A 23,601-nucleotide genomic window follows, 5' to 3' on the forward strand; every position below is an offset into this window, starting at 1 on the left:
GAGCTAGCTCGCCGCTCCCTCCCCCTCCCTCCCGTGCAATTCAAACTCTCCTGAATGCGCATCTCGTCGGTGATTGGCTGGAGCAGTTTGTTATGTTTCATGGTCCAGGCTGGACCAGGGTGTTTTTGTCGCCATTTTTGGAGCCTGGGCTGTCCACAGACACCGTGTTTTTTTTACAGTGTATTCAGGGCACAGACAGCCAGCGGATGGTGAGGTGATGTTTGCTTTATGTGGCAAAACATGTTTTAGCTTAGAAACCGCGTAACATCGCTTAGAGCACCTTTAAATGGGCTTAAGGGCTTCAATGGGCCAATGATATTCATACAACCTGAAACTTGATCATAAACACCATGGCAACTGTACAGTCAAACCCTTCCCAATATGTAACATCTGCCATGATAGATTTCCCCCTCACTTCATTTACCCTTTACTCATAGATATGGCAGTCACAGTAATCTTTCTACACGTACCCACTTAATTCTAAACATTGACATGAAACATTACAGCACTTCTTAGAACATTAAAAGATTTTTGTCAGAGCTTTGTTGCAGTATATGCATTTTATCTTCAGTGTATTCAGTCAAAACTCAGTTTGTTCCTCCCATCACTTGGTAAAAAAAGACTGTTCCCACAATCACAACCAGTAATGATACAATGATGGCGTAGAGGTTGTCATCTGTGAACATATGGATAACTGCATTAGCTACAGTACACATACTGTAATTGTATAACATAACTTTATAGTACTGTATTTGCCAATGTGTCTTCAGAGTGCTGCAGAATGATCAATTCACTTGAATGGGCCTTCCCAATGTTCGGTGGTCTGCTAATTCTCAATAACAGACCGCTGTCAAGGAAAATGGGCTTTGTGCTTCTAATTTACGTCTTTCATATTACTGTGCAAGGACTGGAACTTCATTCAAAAGTGAAAGTAGACAGTTGATCAGCTGTGTTCTAAAGAATGTTTGATTCAAGTTCAGCGTGTGCTGTCCTGACAAAACGGTAACAAATAGGCTATAGCCTAGGCTATGTAGGCTAAAGAGTCACATCGTGGGGAGTTTATTGTTTTGTTTTGGCAAGTAGCCGTGTAATAAGCGGGATAATGTATAGAACGCCGGTCATTATTGGGAAGTCCCTTCAGGGCGGAACAAGACCCCTGCGCGTCGGGGTCCGGTTCGCCCTGTCGGGACTTATTTTCCCAATAATGACCGGCGTTCTATACATTATCCCTTTCTTAAAGTATGCCATATTGACTATGATCTATGGAACTATGAACTCTGGTAGTCTCATAGTGTCAGTAGATAGTGGGAATTACTGTTACCCTAAGGCAGGGGTCGGCAAACTCCGGCCCGCCAAGCACTTTCATCCGGCCCGCCGAGCATTTCATTAAGTTATCAGGCTGCTCGCTATTTTTTTCCTGCGATAGAGACGACGTTGGTTAGCTTTACTGCAAACTGCTTTTCACTCTCCTTAGATAACGTTTACAATGTCAATGTCAAAACATCATGTTAAATAGAGATAACATCATGTTAAACTAAGTTAACTCTTAGTTATCTCCTTTGCAGCAGATCTAACGTGAACATTATGCAATCCATTTAATTGGGAACGTCTCCACTCCACGAGGGAGAGAGAGCCACAGGTTCCAGCTGGCTTGTGATTGTTGATAATTGATATCTCCTTCTTATAAGAAAGTTTTAAAAGGAAATCATGAAGGCAACAGTAGTTCCCACTACTGACCATTTAAAAACTGTGAGAGGGCCCAGCCGTAGGTACAGCACTAGCCATAGCGGAGCAGGCAGAAGATCATTGAGAAATAAACATGAATTAAAGCGACTGTGCACAATTTATACATTTGTTAAACAGCATAAAATTAGCAGTATTTTTAAGCAATTAATATTTTAAAACAAATACTTTTCATACTAAATTATAGGCTATAAAAAATGTATTTTTATGCGTGTGCCGTTGGGGGGGGTTGTTGTGCGGCCCGCCGGCCAATTTTCAAAACCCAATGTGGCCCTTGAGCCAAAATGTTTGCCCATCCCTGCCCTAAGGTCTCATTTGCAATGTAGCATGAATGTTAATCCTCATTTTGTAAATTGCTTTGAATAAATGTAAATGTAAAATGTAAACTATGTAAAGAAAGTATAAGCCATCCCCAGTAATTTCTCTCACAATATGGATTTATTAATTGATCTTAGGAGACAATCAATTTTCAGAAAATGCATGCCTTACCCAGAAGCAGAAGGTATCTGCTACCTCTGTGCAAGGGCCTCTACAAACCTCAGCAGCTATTGTGTAAGCTGGGAGTGAGCTAAGAGGATACATGCCCTTCTCTCTGTGCGTGCAATACCACAGTCCGACACTGTTAGCCTAGCTTAGCATAATTCACTGGAAGTGGGTTACTCCAGTTAGCTGATAGCTCCCTTTTAGCTATTGGCTAGTCTAACTGGTGTCATATACTGGCTAACTCCAGTGAATTATGCTAAGCTAGGCTAACAGTGTCATGGTGTAACGGCAAATAAAGTAATTTCCCAAAAAGTTGGCGTATTCTTTTAAACCCTCTCAACATGCATGTACTCAACTAGTCTCCACCTTCAGAAAAGGGACATGGGAGATGGACTGTGCTGCCCACTTCCATGCCACCCTGTCATGGCACTGCTCACCTGTCTCGGGGGCAAGGCGGACAGTGGTGCTGACATCGACCTCCGCACTCAGGGCCTGATGGGCAACCCTGCAGGTGACGGTGGTCCCAGGTGGGTGTGCCGAAAGGCGGAGCGTCAATTGGGCGGTGACAGAGTAAGTTCCGTCAGAGTGTTGCCTGTGGCTCGACAGGGATGCCCCGTCCGAGATCTCGATGGGCTCTGCCTCTGAGGAGCTGAGTGACAGCCACTCGACCTTAACGCCCAGATAAGGTTGATTTTAAATGAGACCATAACAGAAGGTAATTATAAAAGCCAAAAGAGTAAGATATGTAATTACAGACATGTAGAGATTGCGGCCTTTTCTAATTCTGCAGCTCAAATGGTGGACCTAGCAATGTCAAGAGTTTAATACACGGGGAGGGGAGTGCACCTATTGATGGAAGAGAACGAATATCTGTGCTACAGTAAAGGTCCAGTCTGCCATTCTAATCCCAGCCTGTTCAATTCAAACTAATCACAGTCCTCCAGATGTCTGGTAATGTTTGCTCAAAAAAACTCTGGTGTTCGTATACATGGCCTTCGTAAGAAGATTGCATCTGTAAGTTATCTACTACTGTGTATAACTAATCTGCTTTGATACTGCCATGGTTAAAAGTTAGTCATTGTGTGCAGTATTATGTTAAGTCAAGTTTGTGGATAAAAACAACTGGTACATGAATGATTTTGTCAACAGTTGAAAGACCTGCTGTGAACTACAAACCTGCACATCAAGAGGATAGTAGCTCTTGCAGTGGCAGCTGAGCCTCTGGGCTGGCTCATCTTGAAATACCACCATTTCCTCGGAGAGAGACACTATAGGAGGCTCTGGACAAAAGAGGACAAAGTAGGCGGCACACACTTTTAACTCTCTCATGGTGGACTGAACAGGCGCACGTTTCAGTTTGCACAAACGCATGAATCAGTTTCTGATATACCAACTATCTGCACAGACGCATGTCACAAGGGAATGACCAGTAGATAAGATGGAGCCTTTATAGATTAAAATGTGCCTGGCTGGGACGTGGTTGGAAGATACAACAAACACAATGGATGGAACCACAAATTAATGCAGATACGAACAGACCACTGGAAAACGCCAGGCACTGTAGGTGGAATATTCACTACATAATGGAAGTAGGGATGGTAAGATTCACCGATTCGTATCGGTATAAACATTTACAATGCAGTTGCATCGATGGCAAAAGTGTGCATCGGTTAAAAATCCAGATTAACTCGAGATGTATCGTGTGTAAAGTCTCTGCATCATAAAAAAAAGATGAATCGTCACTAGTTTACACATTAAAATATAGTATCGCACTGTGATAAATCAAATCGTACAGTATCGCAGTAGGTGGGAGAATTGTATTGTATCTTATCAGTGGTTGTTTCATATAAATCTTTAAAGGATAATTCTGGTATTTAGCACTTTGAGTCCCTTTTCTGGTTTGTTTTGGATGAACTAGAGTGGTGGACACTGATATTTTGACGATGGCTCCTGTCTCGACTTTCTGGCTCGTTTTGAATAGCCTTTGACTGTTTCAGAGTGGCTGGCTATGGGCATGCACAAACATGTCCTTAAAACAACCCTTAACGTTCGTTTTCAAAACTGCAACTCACCGACAAACCAGAAAAGGGACTCAAAGTGATAAATACCGGAATTATCCTTTAATGTAACGTATCATTGGCTGTGTCGAGATATGTATCGTATCGCCTCAGTGATGAAGATGCACATTCCTACATGGAAGAATGCAGAGAAAAATGTTTCACTTGATTTCACTTTGCCTTGTTTTCTTAAAGGTTCCCAGCTGAATTGCCCCAGGTCTAGTACTGTCCAGTAAATGTGTGTGTGTGCGTGTACCTTTCTATGTTCAACATGCATGGGCCATAACCTAAGTAATATAGATAGTTGCTAGATAGCTATGGAATGTTCTGTCTCTTCCAGTTGTGTTTTAGTGCATGAGTTTGGATGTGTGCTTATATATAGATATATATGTGTGTGTGTGGGTGGTGGGGGTTGTGGGGAGACTTACGGTCAATGTGTAGCTGGACAATCTGTTGGGTTTGGAACATTCCAGAAGTGACAGTACAAATGTATGTTCCTTCGTCGACCACTTTGAGCTTTGTGAGGCTCATAGACACGTTACCCTCTTCCACCGCCAGGGCAGGGTCCACGCTAGCCCCGTCCCGCCCAGCAGACACTGCAAATCACAACAAACAGCTGGATGCCAGAAGTTTTCACTTCAAATAATTGAATTGGCTCATTTATCTGTCACTCACCAGTGGGCCCCGCCCCTGCCTCTTCCCCCTCCTCAACTTTGGTCATCTCCAGGACTTTCCGACCACTTCCTCTGTGCTGCAGCCGCCACTCAAGCCCGAGCCCACCTACGTGGGAAGAGTTCCGCTGCCTAAAGCCACAGTCCAGCTGAGCATCGCCCCCAAGTGGAGTAGAAAGGGATGGCGAGCGAGAGAACACTACAAAAACAACTGAAGAACAGAGAGAAACATAACAAGGTTATGAAAAAAATTGAACTCAGAACATAGCCTCTGTGCAATCATTTCAGCATTTACAGTGGTATCCCTCACCCTCTGTGAGCAGGGTCCCTGATTGGCTAAGAGGGAGTTCCAGCTTGCTTTGTATCAGAGGCAGAGTTTCAGATGCTGCCTCCTCATTGGTTAAAACCTGCAGGACCATGGTGAGGCTGATCCCGCCCCCCTCCACCTGCAGGGAGCCAATGAAGTGAGAGGGTGGAGCGTCAGGGTCCGAGCCACGGGGGATGTAATGACTGATCTCACAGTTCACCTCCTGCTCGTTACAATCAGCATGGAGAAGGGTGTCGGCATCTGGGATCTCCACTGAAGAGCCTGCTCCACAGACCAGTGTGTGTTTGTAGAAAGAGAAACAAGAGGGGAAGAAACATAAATGTAAATGACATATCTGTAACCAGAACAACATCCAATTTATTCACACAAATTTAACAAATTATCATATCGGTGTGTAACAACATATCTGATGAACATGAACAACTCTTAACAAGAGCAGACAGCTGCAGACAGCCTTGCCCCTATATTTAGTCTACAGGAAAGTGAAGGGGAGGGGACGCATAGCCTGACCTGGATGATTTTGTAGTCTATCTTGTATGAAAACTTGAGGCGAATAATGTCAGAACTTGAATAATGCCAGAACTTTCTAATATAGGGGATTGGACAGACAGACAGACAGACACACACATACAGCTGATACCCTCTGTCCTCTATTGGAGAGTAAAATATGCAACCTATTGCAACCAGTATAGCTAGCACTTAAGGTGGATCAATCAGTTAAGGGCCTTTTAGATGAAGTAGCTGAGATTACAGTGGCTCTGTTAGTCAATAAAATGGTTTCACTCAACCTTTCACTTCGAAGATGAGGTCATCTGCGCTGGGCTTCTCCGGCGGGTCAAATGGGGTCACGGAGTCCAGAGCAGAGTCGGAGTCAGGGTCGACCGGAAGGTCCCTGAGGACCAGCGTTGCAGGAGTGCGGCTGAAGAGCCCACCTCCGCCCATTCCCCCCATCATCCCCCCTCCCTCCTCCACGAAGGAACAGGACAACACCACATCCGCGCCATCAAGAGCTGTCAAGTGAAAGCGAGATATGCTGACATGATATACCTTTTGCACATAGAGGCGATAAACAAACACGTTGCCTACGCTAATTTCATTCAAAAGGTAGGCAAGTCCCCAACGTCAGACGTTTATTTTTTTTCTGAGCATGTATTCAATATTAATAGGCTATGTACAAGAGCTAGCTCTTACCGTATGTTGATGACACCAAGCATCCTATCATGAAGATGATAAACATAACTAATAGCTGATGGTTTGTATCTGGTTAAAGGATTGTCATTGGTTGGTTACAGAATAGCAAAATATGAGAAAAAATACGCATCTTCTACAACAACGGACAGTTGATTCTTGAAGTTAGCCTACCTCATTTAACCTTTCGCTTTCGTTTTCACAAATGTCTTTCACTTAGCTAAAATGTATAGGCAACTAATCTATTGTTAGCTGTACATAAACGGCATTTCAACTATTGACTTGACCACAACGCAATTTCTGTGTGGTTATTCCTTTGGAAGGCAATAAAGCCTGCAGTCTGTCGTTTCCTCAAAGAGTCTGCAGTGTAAAGTGAAAGTAAACTCCGTTTAATTTTTTGCAACCCATGAAACCTCTTTGGCGAATCACAGAAGTGGAAGAAGCTGACATCACAGGGGTGTGTTCGATTTGTATGTGTAGACCTATTTCACATTTCATGCGTAGTCTATGCCTATAGAAGAATAAAATAAGCTATGTAAAGGGATATCAAAGTGGAAACAAAAATAATGTACAAAAGTGCCAATAGTACAGAACCCTAGAGGGGTCATTGCTAGATATTTTTTGGTATATAAAATACATTTTACTAAATCGTGCGCATGTTTTACTAAATTGAGAGCACAATTTAGTAAAATGAGTGCATTATTTAGTAAAACGTGTACACAATTTAGTAAAATGAGTGCATTCTCTCGATACACAAAAATATCTTGCAATGACTACAAATTTACAGACAAAATAATCCATATTCATTTCACTTTCAATTTGACATTTACATTTGACATTTACATTCATTCATTTAGCAGAACAATTTCAACCAACAGACCCAATTCTGCTCCGTTGCAGGCTTATGAGGGGCTTATGTGGCAAAGTCTCTAGAAGTGACCCAAATCAATTCCTTTTTATTTAGTCCTAGTGTTTATTAAAACAATTTATGAAGGCAAATGTAACATTTTCCACTGCCCTACTAATCCTTTCCCATGGTCTCTGTGATCCAGTCCAGGTAGTTCTGGACTTTGGTGTAGTATGTCTTACTTCCGCACACAGGCCCCCAGGACACAATGCCTTTCACTCTATAGAGTTGCCCTGGCCTCTGCAAGCCCACCACGGGCTGCACCAGAGGCCCACCACTGTCCCCTTGGCAGCTGTCAGTGGCCTCCAGCCCGGCGCAAAACATGTTGTGGGTGAAGGCCATTGGCTGCTGCTGCAGGCCGTGGACCGGCGTCTCCGCGCACTGCTCCCGGGCGTACTCCCTGATGGGGGCATGTCGGAGCCTCCGGCTCCGCAAGCCCTTCTCCCAGGTGCCGAACCCGGACACAGTCCCCATCTTCCCCTCCAGGGCGGTGCTGCCGGTCGTCCTCTCCGGCAGACACACGGGGCGGAGAGTAGGGCCGAGCCTCACCCTGGAGGAGAGCTTGATCAGGGCGATGTCGTTGTCGTAGCTGGTGAGTTTGTCCTCGGACAGACCCCGCTTGTAGCCAGGGTGGATGACAACCTTCTCGCTCACCATGACGACTTGTTTGCTGTCCAGGCTGTCGACCATGCCTCCGTACAAGGTGAGATTGCGGTCTGTGTGTCCGTCCACCACAGAGGCGGTGGTGAGAGCCCAGCGGTCATTGAGCAGGGAGGCACCGGCGCGGTACGGCACCTTCATCAGGAGCTGCCAGGGCACAGCCCCCAGCCTTGCTGCCCTGCCACCCAGAATACGAGCACTGCTGTGGGGCGGGACCTCTGTGATCCCACACACTGGGGTGGGGAGGAATGGAAAAGGGGCAAGAGACCAAGATGGGAAATAAAGAAAGTAAGAAAGATAGAGAGATAGAGAGATAGAGAGATAGAGAGACAGACAAATGCAGAAGGAAAGAAAGACAAAAAAAGAAAGAGGATTTTGATTGATTTTTTAAAACAAAATATGTGTATATATTTTAGGGCTAGGTGACAAAGCAGACCACTACACCACCTGGAACACATGTTGGCCAAACGGAATGTCCAGTCCCAGACCTCCACACGCCATCGGCTGCACACGTGTACTTCTCTGTGCGTGAAATAGAACACTGCCCAGTCCAATCAGAGCCTCTTAGCCAATCAAATGACTTTACAGTAATCTACTGCATAAAGAGTATACTGGGTTGTGTGTGGTCCCACCTTCTCCCTGTAGACTGTAGTACTTAGAGGCACATTGCAGTTGGAGCTCACTGTGCTGCTCATATCGTATGTCGTGGTCCACCAGCTCCACCATGTTGGGAAGCTCAGGGTGTTCACAGTCTGTGGGATCAGGAAATGCTGTCAGCTTGGAGCTGATGTTGCATAGATACATATAATATGTCTGCTACTGTTCTAACTATTCACTTCCCCTGGGGCGCTTCATCTTTATTTCACCCTTATGAATAGAGCCAGCTGTCAGATGAGTGAAGAACGCATGTTTATCAAAAGATAATGACATGTGTGTTGTGATTATGCTGTACTCACAGTGTTGCTGTATAGTATCTCTGATCCAGTGTTGATACTGAGAAACGTGGGTGTAAACTCCATACGCACCCCCTTCCTGATTGGCAACGGTCTGAATGAAGACCCCCGCTGCCCCAAACCTGCCATCCTCCTCCACCCCGAGCGCCGCCCCCATATAATCACTGAGGAGAGACCTCGCTCCCTCAGAGCACAGGGTCTTGGCAGAAAGGACCTCTGGTTTGCTGCTGTTACACTTCCCATGATCCACTAGAGGGAGCCAGATGCCCTTATCATTGCTGGAGTTGGACGGGAATGCTGATACCAAACTGACAGTGAGGAAACAAATGCACAACTAGAGTGTGAGAGAGAGAGAGAGAGAGAGAGTGTGTGTGTGTGTGTGTGTGTGTGTGTGTGTGTGTGTGTGTGTGTGTCTAAACCTGTAACATACTTTCAATCATTGGATCTGTAAATTCTCCTGTGTTAAAGGTGCTCTAAGCGATGCCACACGTTTTTTAGGCTAAAACATTTATGTCACTTACTGCAAACATCACCTAACCAACCGCTAGTTGTCTGTGTCCTGAATACACTGTAAAAAAAACGCAATCTCTGTGGACAGCCCAGGCTCCAAAAACAGCAACAAAAACAACCTGGGCAAACCTAGCCCATAAAAACATAACAAACTCTTCCAGCAAATCACAGACGAGATGCGCGTTTAGGAGAGTTTCAATTGCACGGGAGCAGCACGGGAGGGAGGGGGAGGAAGTAGCGAGCTAGCTCTCTGTTTTGTTTGAAAGTCAACTGAAGTGACGTTACCCAGCATCGCTTAGAGCACCTTTAAGATAGAAATAAAAGCATTAAAGTGTGTGTGTCTGCTCTACTGAGAATGTTGAGGGTAGATGACAGAAAGGAGCACACTGGAGAGATGAAATAGATATGGTCTTCACACTTAATACATAAATGTTTCAAGCTTCAGTAAATGTTATTGTCAGTAGGCTATAAAAAAGACCAACTGCTGTGCATAAAAAGCCTCAGTGTTTACAGTTTATCCAATTACACTTGACTAGACTGATGCTAGGGTCAATAAACCAGCATTTCTATACCACCCATAAAGTAAACTCTAGTAAGACAGGGTGTGGTCTCCCTTCTTAGTGTAAAAAATATGATTTGTGCTTGTAGCATGCTCTTACCCACGCAGCCCAGCACGGTCAGACTTCTCTGTGGGAAGACACAGTGGAGTAACATCAGCATTGAAGGTGATGAGACTCCTCAGTTTGACCAGGGCAATGTTGTGGTTGAAATATGTCAGGCTGTCTGACTGGTTGTACGAGGGGTGAATATGCAGGGCTGTCACCTCAAGAGCAGACTCATTGATGGATAACTAAAAAACAAAGATACATCACACGTGTGAACTTATCTGATAATAGGAGGTTCTGATGGTTCTGAAGGTAATTGCAGGTGATTAATAGGGTTATCAGTCTGTCACCACAGCAGAATAAATTAGGCATCTCTACCTTGCATACATTAATGCCATGATCAGAAAACCAATGTGTCTTGTTTTGCTCTGAGGAATATCAAGGCTGGACTAAGACGACGCTGCGTACCTTGACTTGCCGTGTGGTTGTGGTGGCATCCCCTCTGGGCAGCAGGCTGCTGGCTGCAGTGAGGATCCATCTGTTCCCTATTACAGATCCTGCTCCTTTACCACCGTCCACGCTCACAGAGACGAACCAGGGAACATTCCCATTCTTTACTGTCTCAGGACGGCCACATACTACACACACACACACACACACACACACACACACACAGACACGCACACACAGTATAGTTACAGAGACGTTCCCATTCGTTACTGTCTCAGGACGGCCACATACTACACATGCACACACACACAGTATAGTTACAGAAATATACAAAACAAGCATAACAATTTAAAATGACACAGAAAAGATATAGCAGGCTTCAAAAGCAAAACATCGACACACACAGACACATAGCAGAGATGTAATCCCAGAGACCCATACAAGCTCATCAAATATTCCTTATCCATACAGCCATGTGTGGTGGGGAGAGGTTTTGTTTTCTTACCTGGGACACATGGAGGTATGATGTCACTGTTGTTCCTGTCCCTCCAAACTCCATCTACTGCACAGATGTAGCGCACTGCACACGAAACATCCAACACCTCCATTCAATGGCTGGTTTCAGCTCATAGTATGTATGAAAATACTGTTCAAGCAGGAGGTTGATAACTAGAACACTATGCTGTTTTTAACTAGATGTACCGCAGAGCGGTACAAAATATGACCGCCACCCAGTCCAGCACATTTTTTCCACAAAAATAAATCACGCTGAAAGGCCTATATGATTCTAACTGTCTCACTAAATTGCATTATCCACACTCAATTCTCACTGGTATCTGCTAGACAACAAGTACCAAAACATGATTAGTTCATAGATTTCACATGTAAAATTCATTTTATACAACCCCACCCCCATCTTGCCTGTTCATAATTCTGAGAAATTCTTGAATTGTGTGCATGTGTGCGTGTACACGTTTATGTTTATGTGTGTGGGTGTGGGTGTGGGTGTGTGTGTGTGTGTGTGTGCTTGTGTGTTTGCCTGCGTATGTGTGTTTGTGCATGTGCATGCATGCATACATATGTCTACTGTGTGAGTATGTCATAAGTATGATTACTGTGAATGTATGTGTGTGCATGTGTATCTGTTTATGCACATGTGTGCACATGGAATGGGTTAACATGACCCCTGGAGGCAAACATACGGAAAAAATTGGTCATCCTAGGCCCTACGGTTCTCAAGATATTCACAGAAAACTGTGTCTGCCCTACCCTCCTTTTCGGGGTCCAGTACAGCAGGGGGCTACAGATCAAAACGAAAAACGATGGTTCCATGCTATCCATGTGGGGTTACATGCCCACCAAGTTTCGTGTACCCCGGTCTTTCAGTATCCCGGGAATCCTTGTTGGTGTACAGTCACTAAATGTACACATAAATTATTTTATTGTAAGGCCCCCCATGAACGAAAAAAATAAATTTAAAAAATCTGACTAAATCTAAACCTATATGACCGCGGCTTCGCTGCGCGGCGGTCATAATAATAGTAAGTGTCAGAAATAACAACACAATGATAATGAAATAAGAAACACAAAGGCTTTGTGTTTTGAGTGTACTCACCTCTGTCTGATTCCTGGAAAGCGTAGTAGGGCTCATTGCACTGATACTCAATGACAGACAGGTACTGCTTCTCAGTGATGGAGAGAAATGTCACTCGGCCATTCAGCAAAGGCTTTGGGTCTCCACAATCTGTGACTGGAATAGGGAAGAACATTCATGGGGATGTAGGCAAACTAAATATATGTGAATATTTATGACTTTAGGTCTACCAATATACAGTAGTATATTCAGAACCCAATCATTATATTATAAGGCTTTATGGCATGCAGTCACAGCATCTCTCTCTCACACACACACACACACATTACTTTTTTAATCAGACTATTGATTCATTCATGCAGTTTGGTTTTGGGATCATAATGAAAAATCCTTGCCCATATAATTGCAGAAATGCTTTGCTTACATTGGTTGTCTATAATCTTGTGTATCCAGTCAGTGTATTTTGAAATGCGGGTATACACTCCATAATATCCTGGTTCTCCACAATTCACGCCCCAGCTAACAATCCCGGCAGCCCAGAAGCGTCCATCCTGTTCAAAAGCAAAGGCCCCGCCACTGTCACCAGTACAGGAGTCCTTGCCCCCCTCCGGGAAGCCTGCACAGAACATGTTCTCCGTGATGCTGTTGGGCACATTTGGTAGGCTGGCAAAGTCCTCACACACTTTCTGCTCCACCAGGGGGAGTTTGACAAACCGGAGATCTGACAACAGTCTCTGTTTTTCTATTACTCCAAAACCTGAAACCAACCTGAGAGAGACACAAGGAGAAAATGGAGTGTAGGGGAAGGCATGTATTACATCATCATTATATCATATCATATTATCATGTCTATTTGGAATGATATGATTACAGTAATATCTGGCTACAGTAATTTGGCTGTGTAATGAATAACATTCTGATAATTGTTTCAAGTCATAGTAGGATACTTTTCCAACAATGTACAGAGAAATCAGATTAAAGTGATTTAATGAGCAATTTGTAATGGACTACTTTCTTTGAGCAACTTCCTGAACATTAATAATCCTTTATCATGCAATAAATAAATGAAATGGAAGTGAAATGAAATCATATTTAGATTTGTTTGACATAGTACTACATCTTGAGTATTATAGTCTGAATCTGAATAACACTCTAGTTCCCTTTTACCCCATGCGTCCAGTCATGTACTGGTCATCGGTGGTCGGCAAACACAGTGGCATGACTCTGGAGTTAAACGTGATCTTTTGCTTGAGCTGTATCAGGGCAATGTCATGGTCGTAGTTTTTGTCATCCGGGTTGTTATACAAGGGATGAACACGCACAGCCTGCACTTCCAGCTTGGGCCATTTCAACATTCCAGTAACAGTGTTCTCTCCAACATACACCTACGGCAAGACCAGAGGATCAAAATGAACTAAATCTGAAAAGCCTCTGTTAAATATGCCAGTATATTAACATTCTGGAATTCCAACCAAGTATATTTCATGTTTTATATTACACATTATAGTCACATTATATGACTATACTTTTAGGACTTTTAGGACAAACACTAACTACTATATTTATACCTAGCTGTAAGGTGTTTATTTTAAAAGGGAATACTTTTTGGAAAGTGATACATGCCTGAAGTTTACATTGAGCATATAAAGGCTACTTTGAAACAGTTAAACATACCTCTAAGGATTCTTTATCTTTAATTTCTTGAGGCTGTACGTAGTTGTGAGCTGCAGTGAGGAGCCACTGTTCATGAATCACAAAGGCCCCACCTCGGCCAAAACCAGACAGCAACACCTGCCAAGGCACAGATTCTGCAGGGGCTTTCTTCCCTCCCAAAATCCTTTGGTGCCTTAGTAGACTAACTGTTGGACGACCGCATACTAGAAAAGTACACACACACACAGAAAGAAATATTGTAGGAAAACCCAACACACTTATGTCTGCAAAGAAATCTGCCAGTAATTCCATACCTGGAACGCACTCAGGAGGAGTGTCTCTGTTTTCATGGTCTCTCCATGTGCCGTCCTCTGAGCATGTGTAGACTGCAGAGGATAATGAGGTGCATAAACATGTGTAGCAGACTACAGACATAAGGGAAGGCAGAGGATAATGAGGTACATAAAACATGTGTATCAGACTACAGACATAAGGAAAGGCAGAGGATAAGTGCATATACATGGGCACATGTATTTTGAAAATTAGAATTAATCATGCCTTTTTGTAAGCTGCATTTCTGAATGAAATTGTAGATATACTGCATTCTTATGTAAATGTATGTGTATACAGAGTGACCCCCCTCCTCCACACACACACACACACACACACACACCAACACCACTTCCAAAATAATTACAGAAAAAGAAGAAACAGACAGAAGTGTCACCCACTAGTTGAGGTGGCGTTGCGTAGAGTGTATGGCTTGTGACAGCGATACTCAACAACCTGAGTCTCTCCATCAGTGGTAATCTCTGCCTCTCCATTCAGTAAGGGTCTAGGCACAGGACAGTTACTACCTGGGCCATCAAGAACTGCAGGCGTAGGAGAGACCCTCTCACACACACACACACTCACACACACACTCATACACAGCAGCCTGGTACAGAAATGCCAAGAAAAGAGAGAGCATCTCCATGACTAACAGCATCACAACAACATATGGAAAATACCAGAAATGGTGAAATGACATAATACATTGATTATACTATTATATTATACTACTACTACTACTGTGTAGATATAGCCAAAGTGGTTGAGATAAAAACAGGTTGGTAAATAACTCACCCAAAGGGACTTGCCCACTTTATAGACATGTTGGACAAACCACTTTAACCGCACTTAATTAATCATCTGAATGACTTTAAGGTGGACTGGAGTTTATTTCTCCTCCCACCAAGCTGATATGGTTAGAGCCTCGGAATAATCAATGGTGACAGTCCAAAGGCTACCCTACCACATAACAATGCTTGTGTTGGAAAACTGCCTGTTGCAAATAAATGACTAGAGCTCTAAGCGAAGCCGAAGCGGCCATGATTTGGTTCAGAGTCGGATGCTATCCAGGCCACACAGGACCAACAAGGGGTGCATTTCCCAAAAGTGCTGTTGCACAACCATGATGGTTACAATCCATACGGAAAGTATTCACAGCGCTTCACTTTTTCCACAATTTCTTTTTTCTCATCAATCTACACACAATACTCCAACACTGATGTTTGTCCTTCTTTACACTTCTCTTATCCTCTTAAAGGAACTCTGGATCTCATACATAGTGCCCATTGGGTCCTTGGTTTCCTGTCTGACCAAGGCCCTTCGTCTCGGATTACTCAGTTTGGCTGAGCGGCCAGATCTAGGAAGACTGTTGGTTGTTCCAAACTTTTGAGAATGATGGAGGCTACTGTGCTCTTTGACACTTTTAATGCTGCAGAAATTGTCTTGTATCCTTCCCCAGATCTGTGTCTTCACACAACCCTGTCTCACAGCACAGGTCTACGGACAATTTCCTAATAATGTCCAGTGAATTAAAGGGGTGATAGAATGATGATATAGGGTATTTTGTGCTGGTCCTTAAGGTCTCTGAATAGGGTGTGTAACATTGGTTGGGCTGAAAATGGCATATAGCTGTTCTATGCGCCCTAATGCAAGCCTGGCAAAAAAAGCCCTAGAATGAAACGAGAGGTTTTCTTCCTTTCATGGTATGCTCATGAATATTAAGATGACCTGCGTGCTGATTGGTTGGTTTACAACGAGCGAAGCTCTGGAGCAAAGACGCTAACATGGCCGACAGCACTCACTGAAACAGCCAAGGTGGAAATACTATGGAGACATAGGTGTTGAACAGCATATTTGAGCCTGAATCAGAGCAGAGGAAGAATCTGAAATAGAGCAGCAACCAGTCGCCCATAGATTGGAAATGACTACTTCAGAGTGGTAAGTTTTGTCATTTACTTGAGTTTGCCACACGTATCCCAGTTAGCTATCATAGCTCTAATACTCGCACGTTAGTGTCGTAGACTAAGCTAAACATTGTATTAGGTTCGTTTTTAGCATTGTAAGCAACAGAAGTTATTAATTTGCACACAAACAAATGTTTTACAACGTGTACCCTTGTGCAATTTTTATCAAAATGTTCAGTTAGAAGCTGGCTGAAAAGTTCGTAGCCAGTCGTGGGCAGTTCAGGCTATGCTGTAGTGAAAGGAGTGCTGCTTGCAAGGAAAGTACTCGTTTTAGTCAGTAAGTATATTCTGCTGAATAAGTCATCTGATTAGGAGTTACATACATTATTGTAGTGGTAATATAAATATGCGATTTTACAACAGGACGTCCAGTTAGCTGGGCAGGAGCTCTGTGCAGTTCGTAGGCTATAACGTTATGGCTGAAGTGAAACGAGTAGCCTACTGCTCGCGTCAATGAAAATATTACGTTTGTGTCAGTAGGTCTAATGTACTCGTGTAACTATCCTGCTGATTTAAGTCATCTGATTATCGAGATTTTTACCTTCTTTCCATGTAGTAATGTATGATTTTACAACGGGACGTCCAGTTAGTTGGGCAGGAGCTCTGTGCAGTTTGTAGCCTATGGCTGAAGTGAAACGAGGTCAAACGAAAATATTACTAGGCCAATTTGTGTCAATTCAAAAACACTTTTATTTATCCCCAAGGGGCAATTTACATAGTAGGCTACAATGGAGTAGAGTACAATAATCAAAAATCCTATAAATATCACTGTTTAAAAAGTAGGTACAGTCAGTAGGTCTAATGTAATCTTGTAACTATCCTGCTGCCATCAGATTGAGATCAGATTACCTTCTTTCCATGTAGTAGCCTAATATGTGATCTTACAACTCTGGTAACTAAAACTGGAGACATTTGCTACTTTGTGCTACCTGCTCATTCAAAATTACTAAATAACAGCAGGGAAATTATGTTTTTTTACAGGTTATTAAAAGAATGACCCAGGTTCCTGAGGAGCTGACCTGAATGACCATCATGGCCTCGATCCGTTGTGCCTCTATATTCTTTGCAAAATGCAATGAATATTTACAGAGCTGACCATGGCCGTTTGAGTCACAGAGGAATGGAAAGGTGAGGACAATCTGATACAAGTGTTAGCAGTTACAAGTAAAATATTTTTAACCAATACACATTCATTATTGGTTCAGCATATTGCAAAAACACAGTTTGATCAACACCACAAAATGATAAACTTTATTTATTTTTTTCAACAATTGTCCAGTGATACTCTGATGTAAAATATTAAAAAAATAAATAGTACATTTTTTTTGCTTTTCCACCCTGTTCTCATTGCAGGCAATGAAGTGACTTGGCCTACAGGTCTTTTGTGAGCAGGAGCTGGGGTTTCCTTTGAAGAAGCGTCCGTGTCATGATCCCCTCGTGTGTAGTGCTACGCATATCCGGATACTTCAGGGCAGTACGTTGGATTCAGACTCTTTTTCGACTGAACCGTGACACATGTTCAGCAACAGCATCCTCCATGGAAGGTCTGTCAAGCTGAGCACACAAGTCCTGCGGCACAGGAATCCCAATAAGGAAGAGGGTCTTTGATGATCAGTGTTTTGAATGATTTGTTTACAGTACTGATGATTATTTCAACACCAGTAGCATCAGGTCTAAGACAGCCTGTTGTGTGTGAATCTAAGTTCTTTTTAGTGCCTATACTGTTGCACATTTTGATTTGTTGTTTGTAATAAAAAAATATATATTTTATTAAACTTACAAATTGTTTGGCAAGTCTGTACATAGTTTCTCCTTGGCTGTCTTCCGTTGTGGGGACTCAGCATTCTCATTGAAGTGCATGGCTGCAAGATAAAACCTAAACCAAACAACAGAAATGTTGTAACACAAGTTAGTCACTTTTGCATGCACACACCAAGCTGTTAACTCACAGCAAAAGCATTGCTAATATTCTAAGCCCCGCAAGATGCCACACTTGGAGCATCTGTTTGGCATGCTGTTTGTCATGTTGCCGTTCTTGTAATGATCTAAAATAAGAACGTGCAAATAAATCCATTGTATCTTGACAACACGGTTTTCAACATATCGACTAGATATATCATTTGAATTGATAACGTGAAGTTGTTTTCACTTCTGACGTCAAAAACGTATGTGTTATACTTACAACCGGACCCGCGTCACACAGAGCAGGTTGTTTGCGCCATGCCCCTTTTGAGGGGAAAACATTCCCTCAGAACAAGCCAGAGTGAACCGGTAGACATGTACCAACCACACAGCTAAGAACCCTCCCTGAGTTTCTTTTGCCTACCATGTCCTCAAAAAATCCTGACAGAAGAAAATTATGGCTACAAGCCATAAGAAGAGAAGACCGTATGACACTTCTGGTCACTGAGTGGGGTTGTTGCACCACTTGCACTCGGGAGACTGAAGGGACATGTTTTTATATTAATTGAATTAAGCTTTTGTAGGTATCTTTCACGGTCAACGACCGGCAAAGTGGTTATGTATTGAGTGGTTATATTGATTTGTGGTATTTTTTGTTATTATTTACTCCTGCGATTTCTGTACGAATTACGTTTATTGACCCTAATTTGCGTTGGCGTTAATGAGAGGGGTTGTTTGTTTTCTCCCCGAAAGGGGCGGGAACGTTTGTCACGAGTCAAGTTCCCGGATGTGCCGGTCTAACGTATATGGGTATGGGTTATATTTACAGCTTAGCAACCAAACTATCGTGTTACTCAGCTTCAGTTAGCTATCTTGCTGAGAACATAACCTGTCAGAGATCTCGACAAACATGCATAGTAAAATGTAGGTTAACACAGGTTTTATCCGAATGGCACACAGGAAAATTAAATAGCCTTGCCAATGAACTAAATCACACATTCTACTTGCTAGATACAGGTTAGCATGGCTAATAACTGCTTAGCGACAAAATAATACTTACAGCATGCGGTTGTGATGACCTTGAACAGCCCCTCGTTTCAGTAACAGCAGCTTAGCAAATCCTGCTTAACTGTCCAAGGTTTTGAAAACTGCCTTCGGTGAAATGTTTTGTAAATTAATAACGGAGTGGCGAACTTTGCAGGGATCTTCTGGTAGAAAAACATTATCCATGCCCCTCGAACTTTTGAATCCTTGGGAAGACTATGGAAAGTCTCAGCTTTCTTTGTAGCCTAAGTTTCAGCCATAGACTGTAAACACTGCATTTACGACCGTGGCTCATTTTCGATATCCTTGAAGAACTGTCTGCTTTATAATTCCTGTTGAAGGAAACGAGCAGGCAGCTAAACTAGTGTTTCTCTCATCTTCGCTCTCCATTCACGTTCCTGGGCTTAGAGCACCAGTGGGCTGGTCTGTATGTAAATTGTGAGGCGTGACAAATGTACAGGCCAGAGCCAAATAAGGTACCACCTGCGAGTTTGCGTAAACTCGCAGCTTCGTTGGGATTCGCCCGTTTTATGGCGGGAGTTTCGAATTGTGAGATTTGCATAGGAAGGAAGTGTCGGTGGGGCTTTGAAGTTCTCTGTATGACCATTTCAGCAACTGAACTGAACTTCATCTATGACAAAGTAAACTCGGTTTTGCATTCTATGACCCGACCCTTTAATTTAGGCACAGGAGGACTCCAATTAAGTTGTAGAAGCATCTCAAGGACCATTGATAGAAGTAGGATGCACCAGAGCTCAATTACAAGCTTCATAACAAAGGGTCTGAATACTTATGTAAATGGAATATTTCAGTCTTTTATTTTTTATAAAGGATCTTTGGTACAGTACAACAAACAGATGGAATCCATTTGTATTTAACATGCTCCATCTCACCACCACATTACACTTATAGAACCCATTTAGGTTACTAAAGAGGTTGGGTTGAGAGATATAAAAGTTAGAAAGAAACATTATGCAACGGGAGTGTTTTGACCTCCCTTAATTATACTCTGCATTGTGTTTTGTTGTTAAATTAATATATATATATATATATATATATATATATATATATACATAAGTCCAAGTGACAACTGAATTGGATCTTACAGAATTTATTGATCAGTGTAACATGCATGCTCTCAGGATGCATCGTCCAAGAAGAGAGAGAGAGAGGGACGGGGCTGGGGCTAGTTCATTTTCCCGGGCCTGAGCCCCACATCACTTTTACTCCACACCCCCTTCTCCCAACACAACAGTGGAAAGAAATTGAACGGAAGAGAGACACACAGAAATCATGGGGGAAATTCAGGGAAACACAATCACTCCTGCTACAATTTCATTAATTCATTTTTTAGGAAGGGGGAAAATCCTATTACTTCTCAAGCAGAAGGGTGGTTTTGCTAGCCTAGAAATCTAGACGCACCCTAGCAGCGGCAAATTAATTTGCTCAGCCTGTACGTCTAGTATCAAACCATAGGGATTTCTATTGGCTGACGCCGTGGACGTCATCCAATCACAGCGCTCTATTTTGTTAGAGTCTTAAGGCGGGCTTAACAGGATGACGACAGTCCTGCGACGGTGAACAACAAGGAAGGTGGCTATGGCGAACGAAGAGCGGTTGTTTGAATCGGTGTTGGCGTCAACTTTGGAGGATTTGGACTTGTGCTTTTCTTTGAAAGTTGGGCAACACAATGCACTTAAGTCATTCCTTTCGAAGAAGGATGTATTTGCCGTTTTGCCGACCGGATACGGATATGGTCGTAGCGCTGGCCTATTGCATGCCTAGGCAGTTTGAAAGACAATTCTCTGCCCGCCCCTTGGATTAAGCGAGGTGAATGGCTCGATTCCAGACTATACATTTCAATGATATAGGATGGCCCGCCAGGCTATGGTTTTGCATGTCTAATTAGGAAAATTAACTGGGAGTGAATTGGTAAGTCAAACTAAATTTTTAAAAAGGTAAAAGGGTTTGACATTTTAATGAAATCATGTCACCAGTGAGAATATACACAGACAGAACATACAAACACTTGCTTCAATACAGACAGTGCAAGACTAAACCCCATGTCAAAAAAAGTCCGTACAACACAATGGCAACAATACCCACAAGGCTAATAGCTGTCTCAGTGACAGTCAGTAAGGAACCACAGTCATTTGTGCCATTTTTCAAAACAGTTCCTCTCCAACTTCAGGCAGAGGGCAACATCACAAATCTTGCACTTCCATGGAGTGCTCTGTTTCTTGCCATCAATCCTGCACATTAGGCAGGTTGTGCGGCCGGAGGCGGCTCGCTTGCTGACATCAGGTCGCAGAGAGGCCACTGGAACGGGCACGTGCTGACAACTTTCACGTTTTTGAGAAGCCTTGTTTGATACCCCACAAAGCTCTGCCATCAGCTCCTCCATGAAGGCCTTGTGGGTCAGTGTCGTCTGCTGCCGCTGGGCGGTCAGTTCTTTATGGAGGGTATATGCGTTCATTGCAGCGATATCCAGGAAGTACAAAAACAACTTCCTGTACCATCTCATTTCTTTATGCTGTGTTGTGTAATACTGAATCAGCTGGTATGGAAACTCAACACCGCCCGCATACTTGTTGTAGTCCACAACAGATGAGGGGCATGGATACAGCTTGGGCTTCGAGCCTCCCGTTTTGGGCTTCACCCACCCCTGGATTTTGTCCCCCGAGTAGGCTGCATGGATCGTGGAGCAGACACACACCTCTTTTCTGTCCATCCACTTCACAAACACCAGTGGACCGTCCCTGATCCATCTGATGGCGGCTTTGCTGGAGTTCTTGTCCAGTGCGTTAGATGTGCTGCGAGGACTGTTCTTCCTGTGCTCTCTGTACAGACCACAAGCACCAAAGCTTTGACCCTGCAGGTCTCTGAAGAGCTTTGGGCTTGTGTAGAAACTGTCTGTGTACAAATGATACCCGGAACCCAAGTAGGGACGGCTTACGAGTGACATCACAGAGTCATAGGAAAGCCCTTCTCCGGTTTGGAAGCCGCTCTTTCTCCTGTAAACAGCAAAATCTACAGCATAGCCATTGGCTGCATCAGCGAGTACAAACAACTTAAAGCCCTTGGTTGCGGTCAATCCATCATGCATGACTAGGTTCTTGTGAGGGTGGTAGAAGGCTTTGCAGGCGGTCCGGATTGTGTCCAGCAGAGGTCTTGCTTGGAACAGGCTGTCGTGTGCTGGTGTTCCCTGTCTGTTGTCGTTTTCCTGGTCCTTGTGTGGATTGCTCATTTTGACATTCCGGGTGATAAATCTGTATCTGTCCCAGGTCATCACAGTTGCTGGGAAGGGTATGGAGAAAATGTCATCTTGCTGCCAATAATCTTTGATCTCGTCCAGCTTGATTGTGGCCATGAAAAAAATCAGTCCGATATAATTGAAGAACTCATGAACACCAACATCAACCCACTTGTATGCGCATCCTTTTGCAATATTTATGGCAGCTTGCTTATTAGTGTAGTCACACAAAGTTTTGACGGCCCTGTCTGAGAAGAAGAGTTTGAATAGGTCCAGTGGAGTGTGGGTGTCCGTTGAACTCATCTGAACACCCGGCGTCCGTGCGGGGCAGAATCGCACTCCTGGTGGAGCCGTGTCTACGTCTTTCCCTGTCTTCCATGCCAGCGTTGGTTGGGCCGCTTGTGCACTACTACACCTGCGTCTTTTTCTTGGTGGGGGACTACTGAGTTCCTCCTCTTCGTTGTATTCTGTACTTGACAGCTCATCTACCATATCTACATCATCTTCATTTCTGTAGATAGAAAAAAAGTTGTTTTAAAATGACACATCCGATTATCAACCTGGATTTAAACACATTCCAATCATTCACATCTGCAACACATTCTTCTGACATATTACAGCCATTCACACTTGAGGAAAATGGCTAATCTTCATTATGCAGGATTGAAAGACTTAAACTGGACTGGCATACAGGCTAAATTATTTTGATGAAAAAGACTTCTTCAAAACATCTTTTCTTTGAAAAATTGTCTACAAGTTGGATAAATTGTCAATAACTGATTATTACACCCAAAATCCAGTAGACCTATGGTTAACACATCCAAAACATCCAAAAACACATTCCAACCCTTTACACAAAAATATATAAATGTTACACTTTACAGTCCATCTTCAGCTGGATCGAGACGTTTCGAATAGTAGAGGTCATCATCACTTTCATAGTCGTCCGACTCTAAGGACTGCTCAGAAACTTCTTCACTCCACTCCTTGGCGGTGGTAATGCTATGCGTTTGCAGTGGGCTAGAGCAGTCTTTTACCCACTTTTCCGTCTCCATCTTCCAACAGCATGTGTGTGTCAGTCCGTCCTGGTGCAAAGAGTTGCAGTTATGTATGAGGTGGGAGTTCTCCTGCGTGCAAAGCCACTCACTAGACTAGACCTCTACTAGACTATCTCATTAATCGACAGATTATCATAACGTGGTAACGTAAAGGAAGCCTAAGTGGACCGAGCCCACATATCAAAAATGCTCTGGGAACACTAGCACTAAAATTTCAAAATAACGAATCGTAAGCGCATGTGACTGAC

General features: G+C 43.3%; 3 protein-coding genes and 2 long non-coding RNA genes across 6 annotated transcripts in view; 1 reads left to right on the forward strand and 4 right to left on the reverse strand.

Annotated features, from left to right (window-relative positions):
• Positions 1–215: 215 nt before the first annotated feature.
• tapbpl (TAP binding protein like) lies at positions 216–7,172 on the reverse strand. Of its 2 annotated transcripts, XM_048260280.1 has the most exons (9): positions 6,645–7,172; positions 6,474–6,542; positions 6,071–6,292; positions 5,265–5,543; positions 4,959–5,165; positions 4,712–4,879; positions 3,403–3,506; positions 2,664–2,895; positions 216–676 (listed from the first exon to the last, which is right to left on the reverse strand). In XM_048260280.1, exons 2-9 carry the CDS (start codon positions 6,517–6,519, stop codon positions 588–590), a joined length of 1,347 nt encoding a protein of 448 aa, XP_048116237.1. In that variant the 5' UTR covers positions 6,520–6,542; positions 6,645–7,172; the 3' UTR covers positions 216–587. The 2 variants fall into 2 exon arrangements, with proteins under 2 accessions (XP_048116237.1, XP_048116236.1); XM_048260279.1 differs by having other exon boundaries at positions 6,474–7,172.
• Positions 7,171–23,601, reverse strand: part of LOC125305744 — a 46,449-nt gene continuing 30,018 nt past the window's right edge. Inside the window, exons 26-39 of the mRNA XM_048260668.1 lie at positions 21,229–22,806; positions 14,534–14,739; positions 14,117–14,227; positions 13,824–14,026; positions 13,317–13,534; positions 12,574–12,917; positions 12,171–12,305; positions 11,061–11,135; positions 10,574–10,743; positions 10,160–10,350; positions 8,994–9,298; positions 8,670–8,789; positions 8,485–8,559; positions 7,171–8,270 (exon numbers count right to left, since the gene is read on the reverse strand). Of these exons, the coding sequence (XP_048116625.1) occupies positions 7,492–8,270; positions 8,485–8,559; positions 8,670–8,789; positions 8,994–9,298; positions 10,160–10,350; positions 10,574–10,743; positions 11,061–11,135; positions 12,171–12,305; positions 12,574–12,917; positions 13,317–13,534; positions 13,824–14,026; positions 14,117–14,227; positions 14,534–14,739; positions 21,229–22,806 (4,510 nt within the window). The 3' untranslated portion in view covers positions 7,171–7,491. The remainder of the gene's footprint in view (positions 8,271–8,484; positions 8,560–8,669; positions 8,790–8,993; positions 9,299–10,159; positions 10,351–10,573; positions 10,744–11,060; positions 11,136–12,170; positions 12,306–12,573; positions 12,918–13,316; positions 13,535–13,823; positions 14,027–14,116; positions 14,228–14,533; positions 14,740–21,228; positions 22,807–23,601) is intronic.
• Positions 16,001–17,537, forward strand: LOC125305513. The gene is made up of 3 exons (XR_007195427.1): positions 16,001–16,070; positions 17,078–17,224; positions 17,450–17,537. It is a non-coding gene; the product is annotated as an uncharacterized LOC125305513 (long non-coding RNA).
• Positions 16,789–19,601, reverse strand: LOC125305512. Its single transcript, XR_007195426.1, has 3 exons — positions 19,059–19,601; positions 17,877–17,972; positions 16,789–17,665 (listed from the first exon to the last, which is right to left on the reverse strand). It is a non-coding gene; the product is annotated as an uncharacterized LOC125305512 (long non-coding RNA).
• On the reverse strand, positions 20,842–23,590 carry LOC125305509 (piggyBac transposable element-derived protein 4-like). Its single transcript, XM_048260277.1, has 2 exons — positions 23,178–23,590; positions 20,842–22,806 (listed from the first exon to the last, which is right to left on the reverse strand). Exons 1-2 carry the CDS (start codon positions 23,348–23,350, stop codon positions 21,192–21,194), a joined length of 1,788 nt encoding a protein of 595 aa, XP_048116234.1. The 5' UTR covers positions 23,351–23,590; the 3' UTR covers positions 20,842–21,191.

The sequence above is a fragment of the Alosa alosa genome, chromosome 13 (genome assembly GCF_017589495.1).
Source record: "Alosa alosa isolate M-15738 ecotype Scorff River chromosome 13, AALO_Geno_1.1, whole genome shotgun sequence".
NCBI classification, from domain to species: Eukaryota; Metazoa; Chordata; class Actinopteri; order Clupeiformes; family Clupeidae; genus Alosa; species Alosa alosa.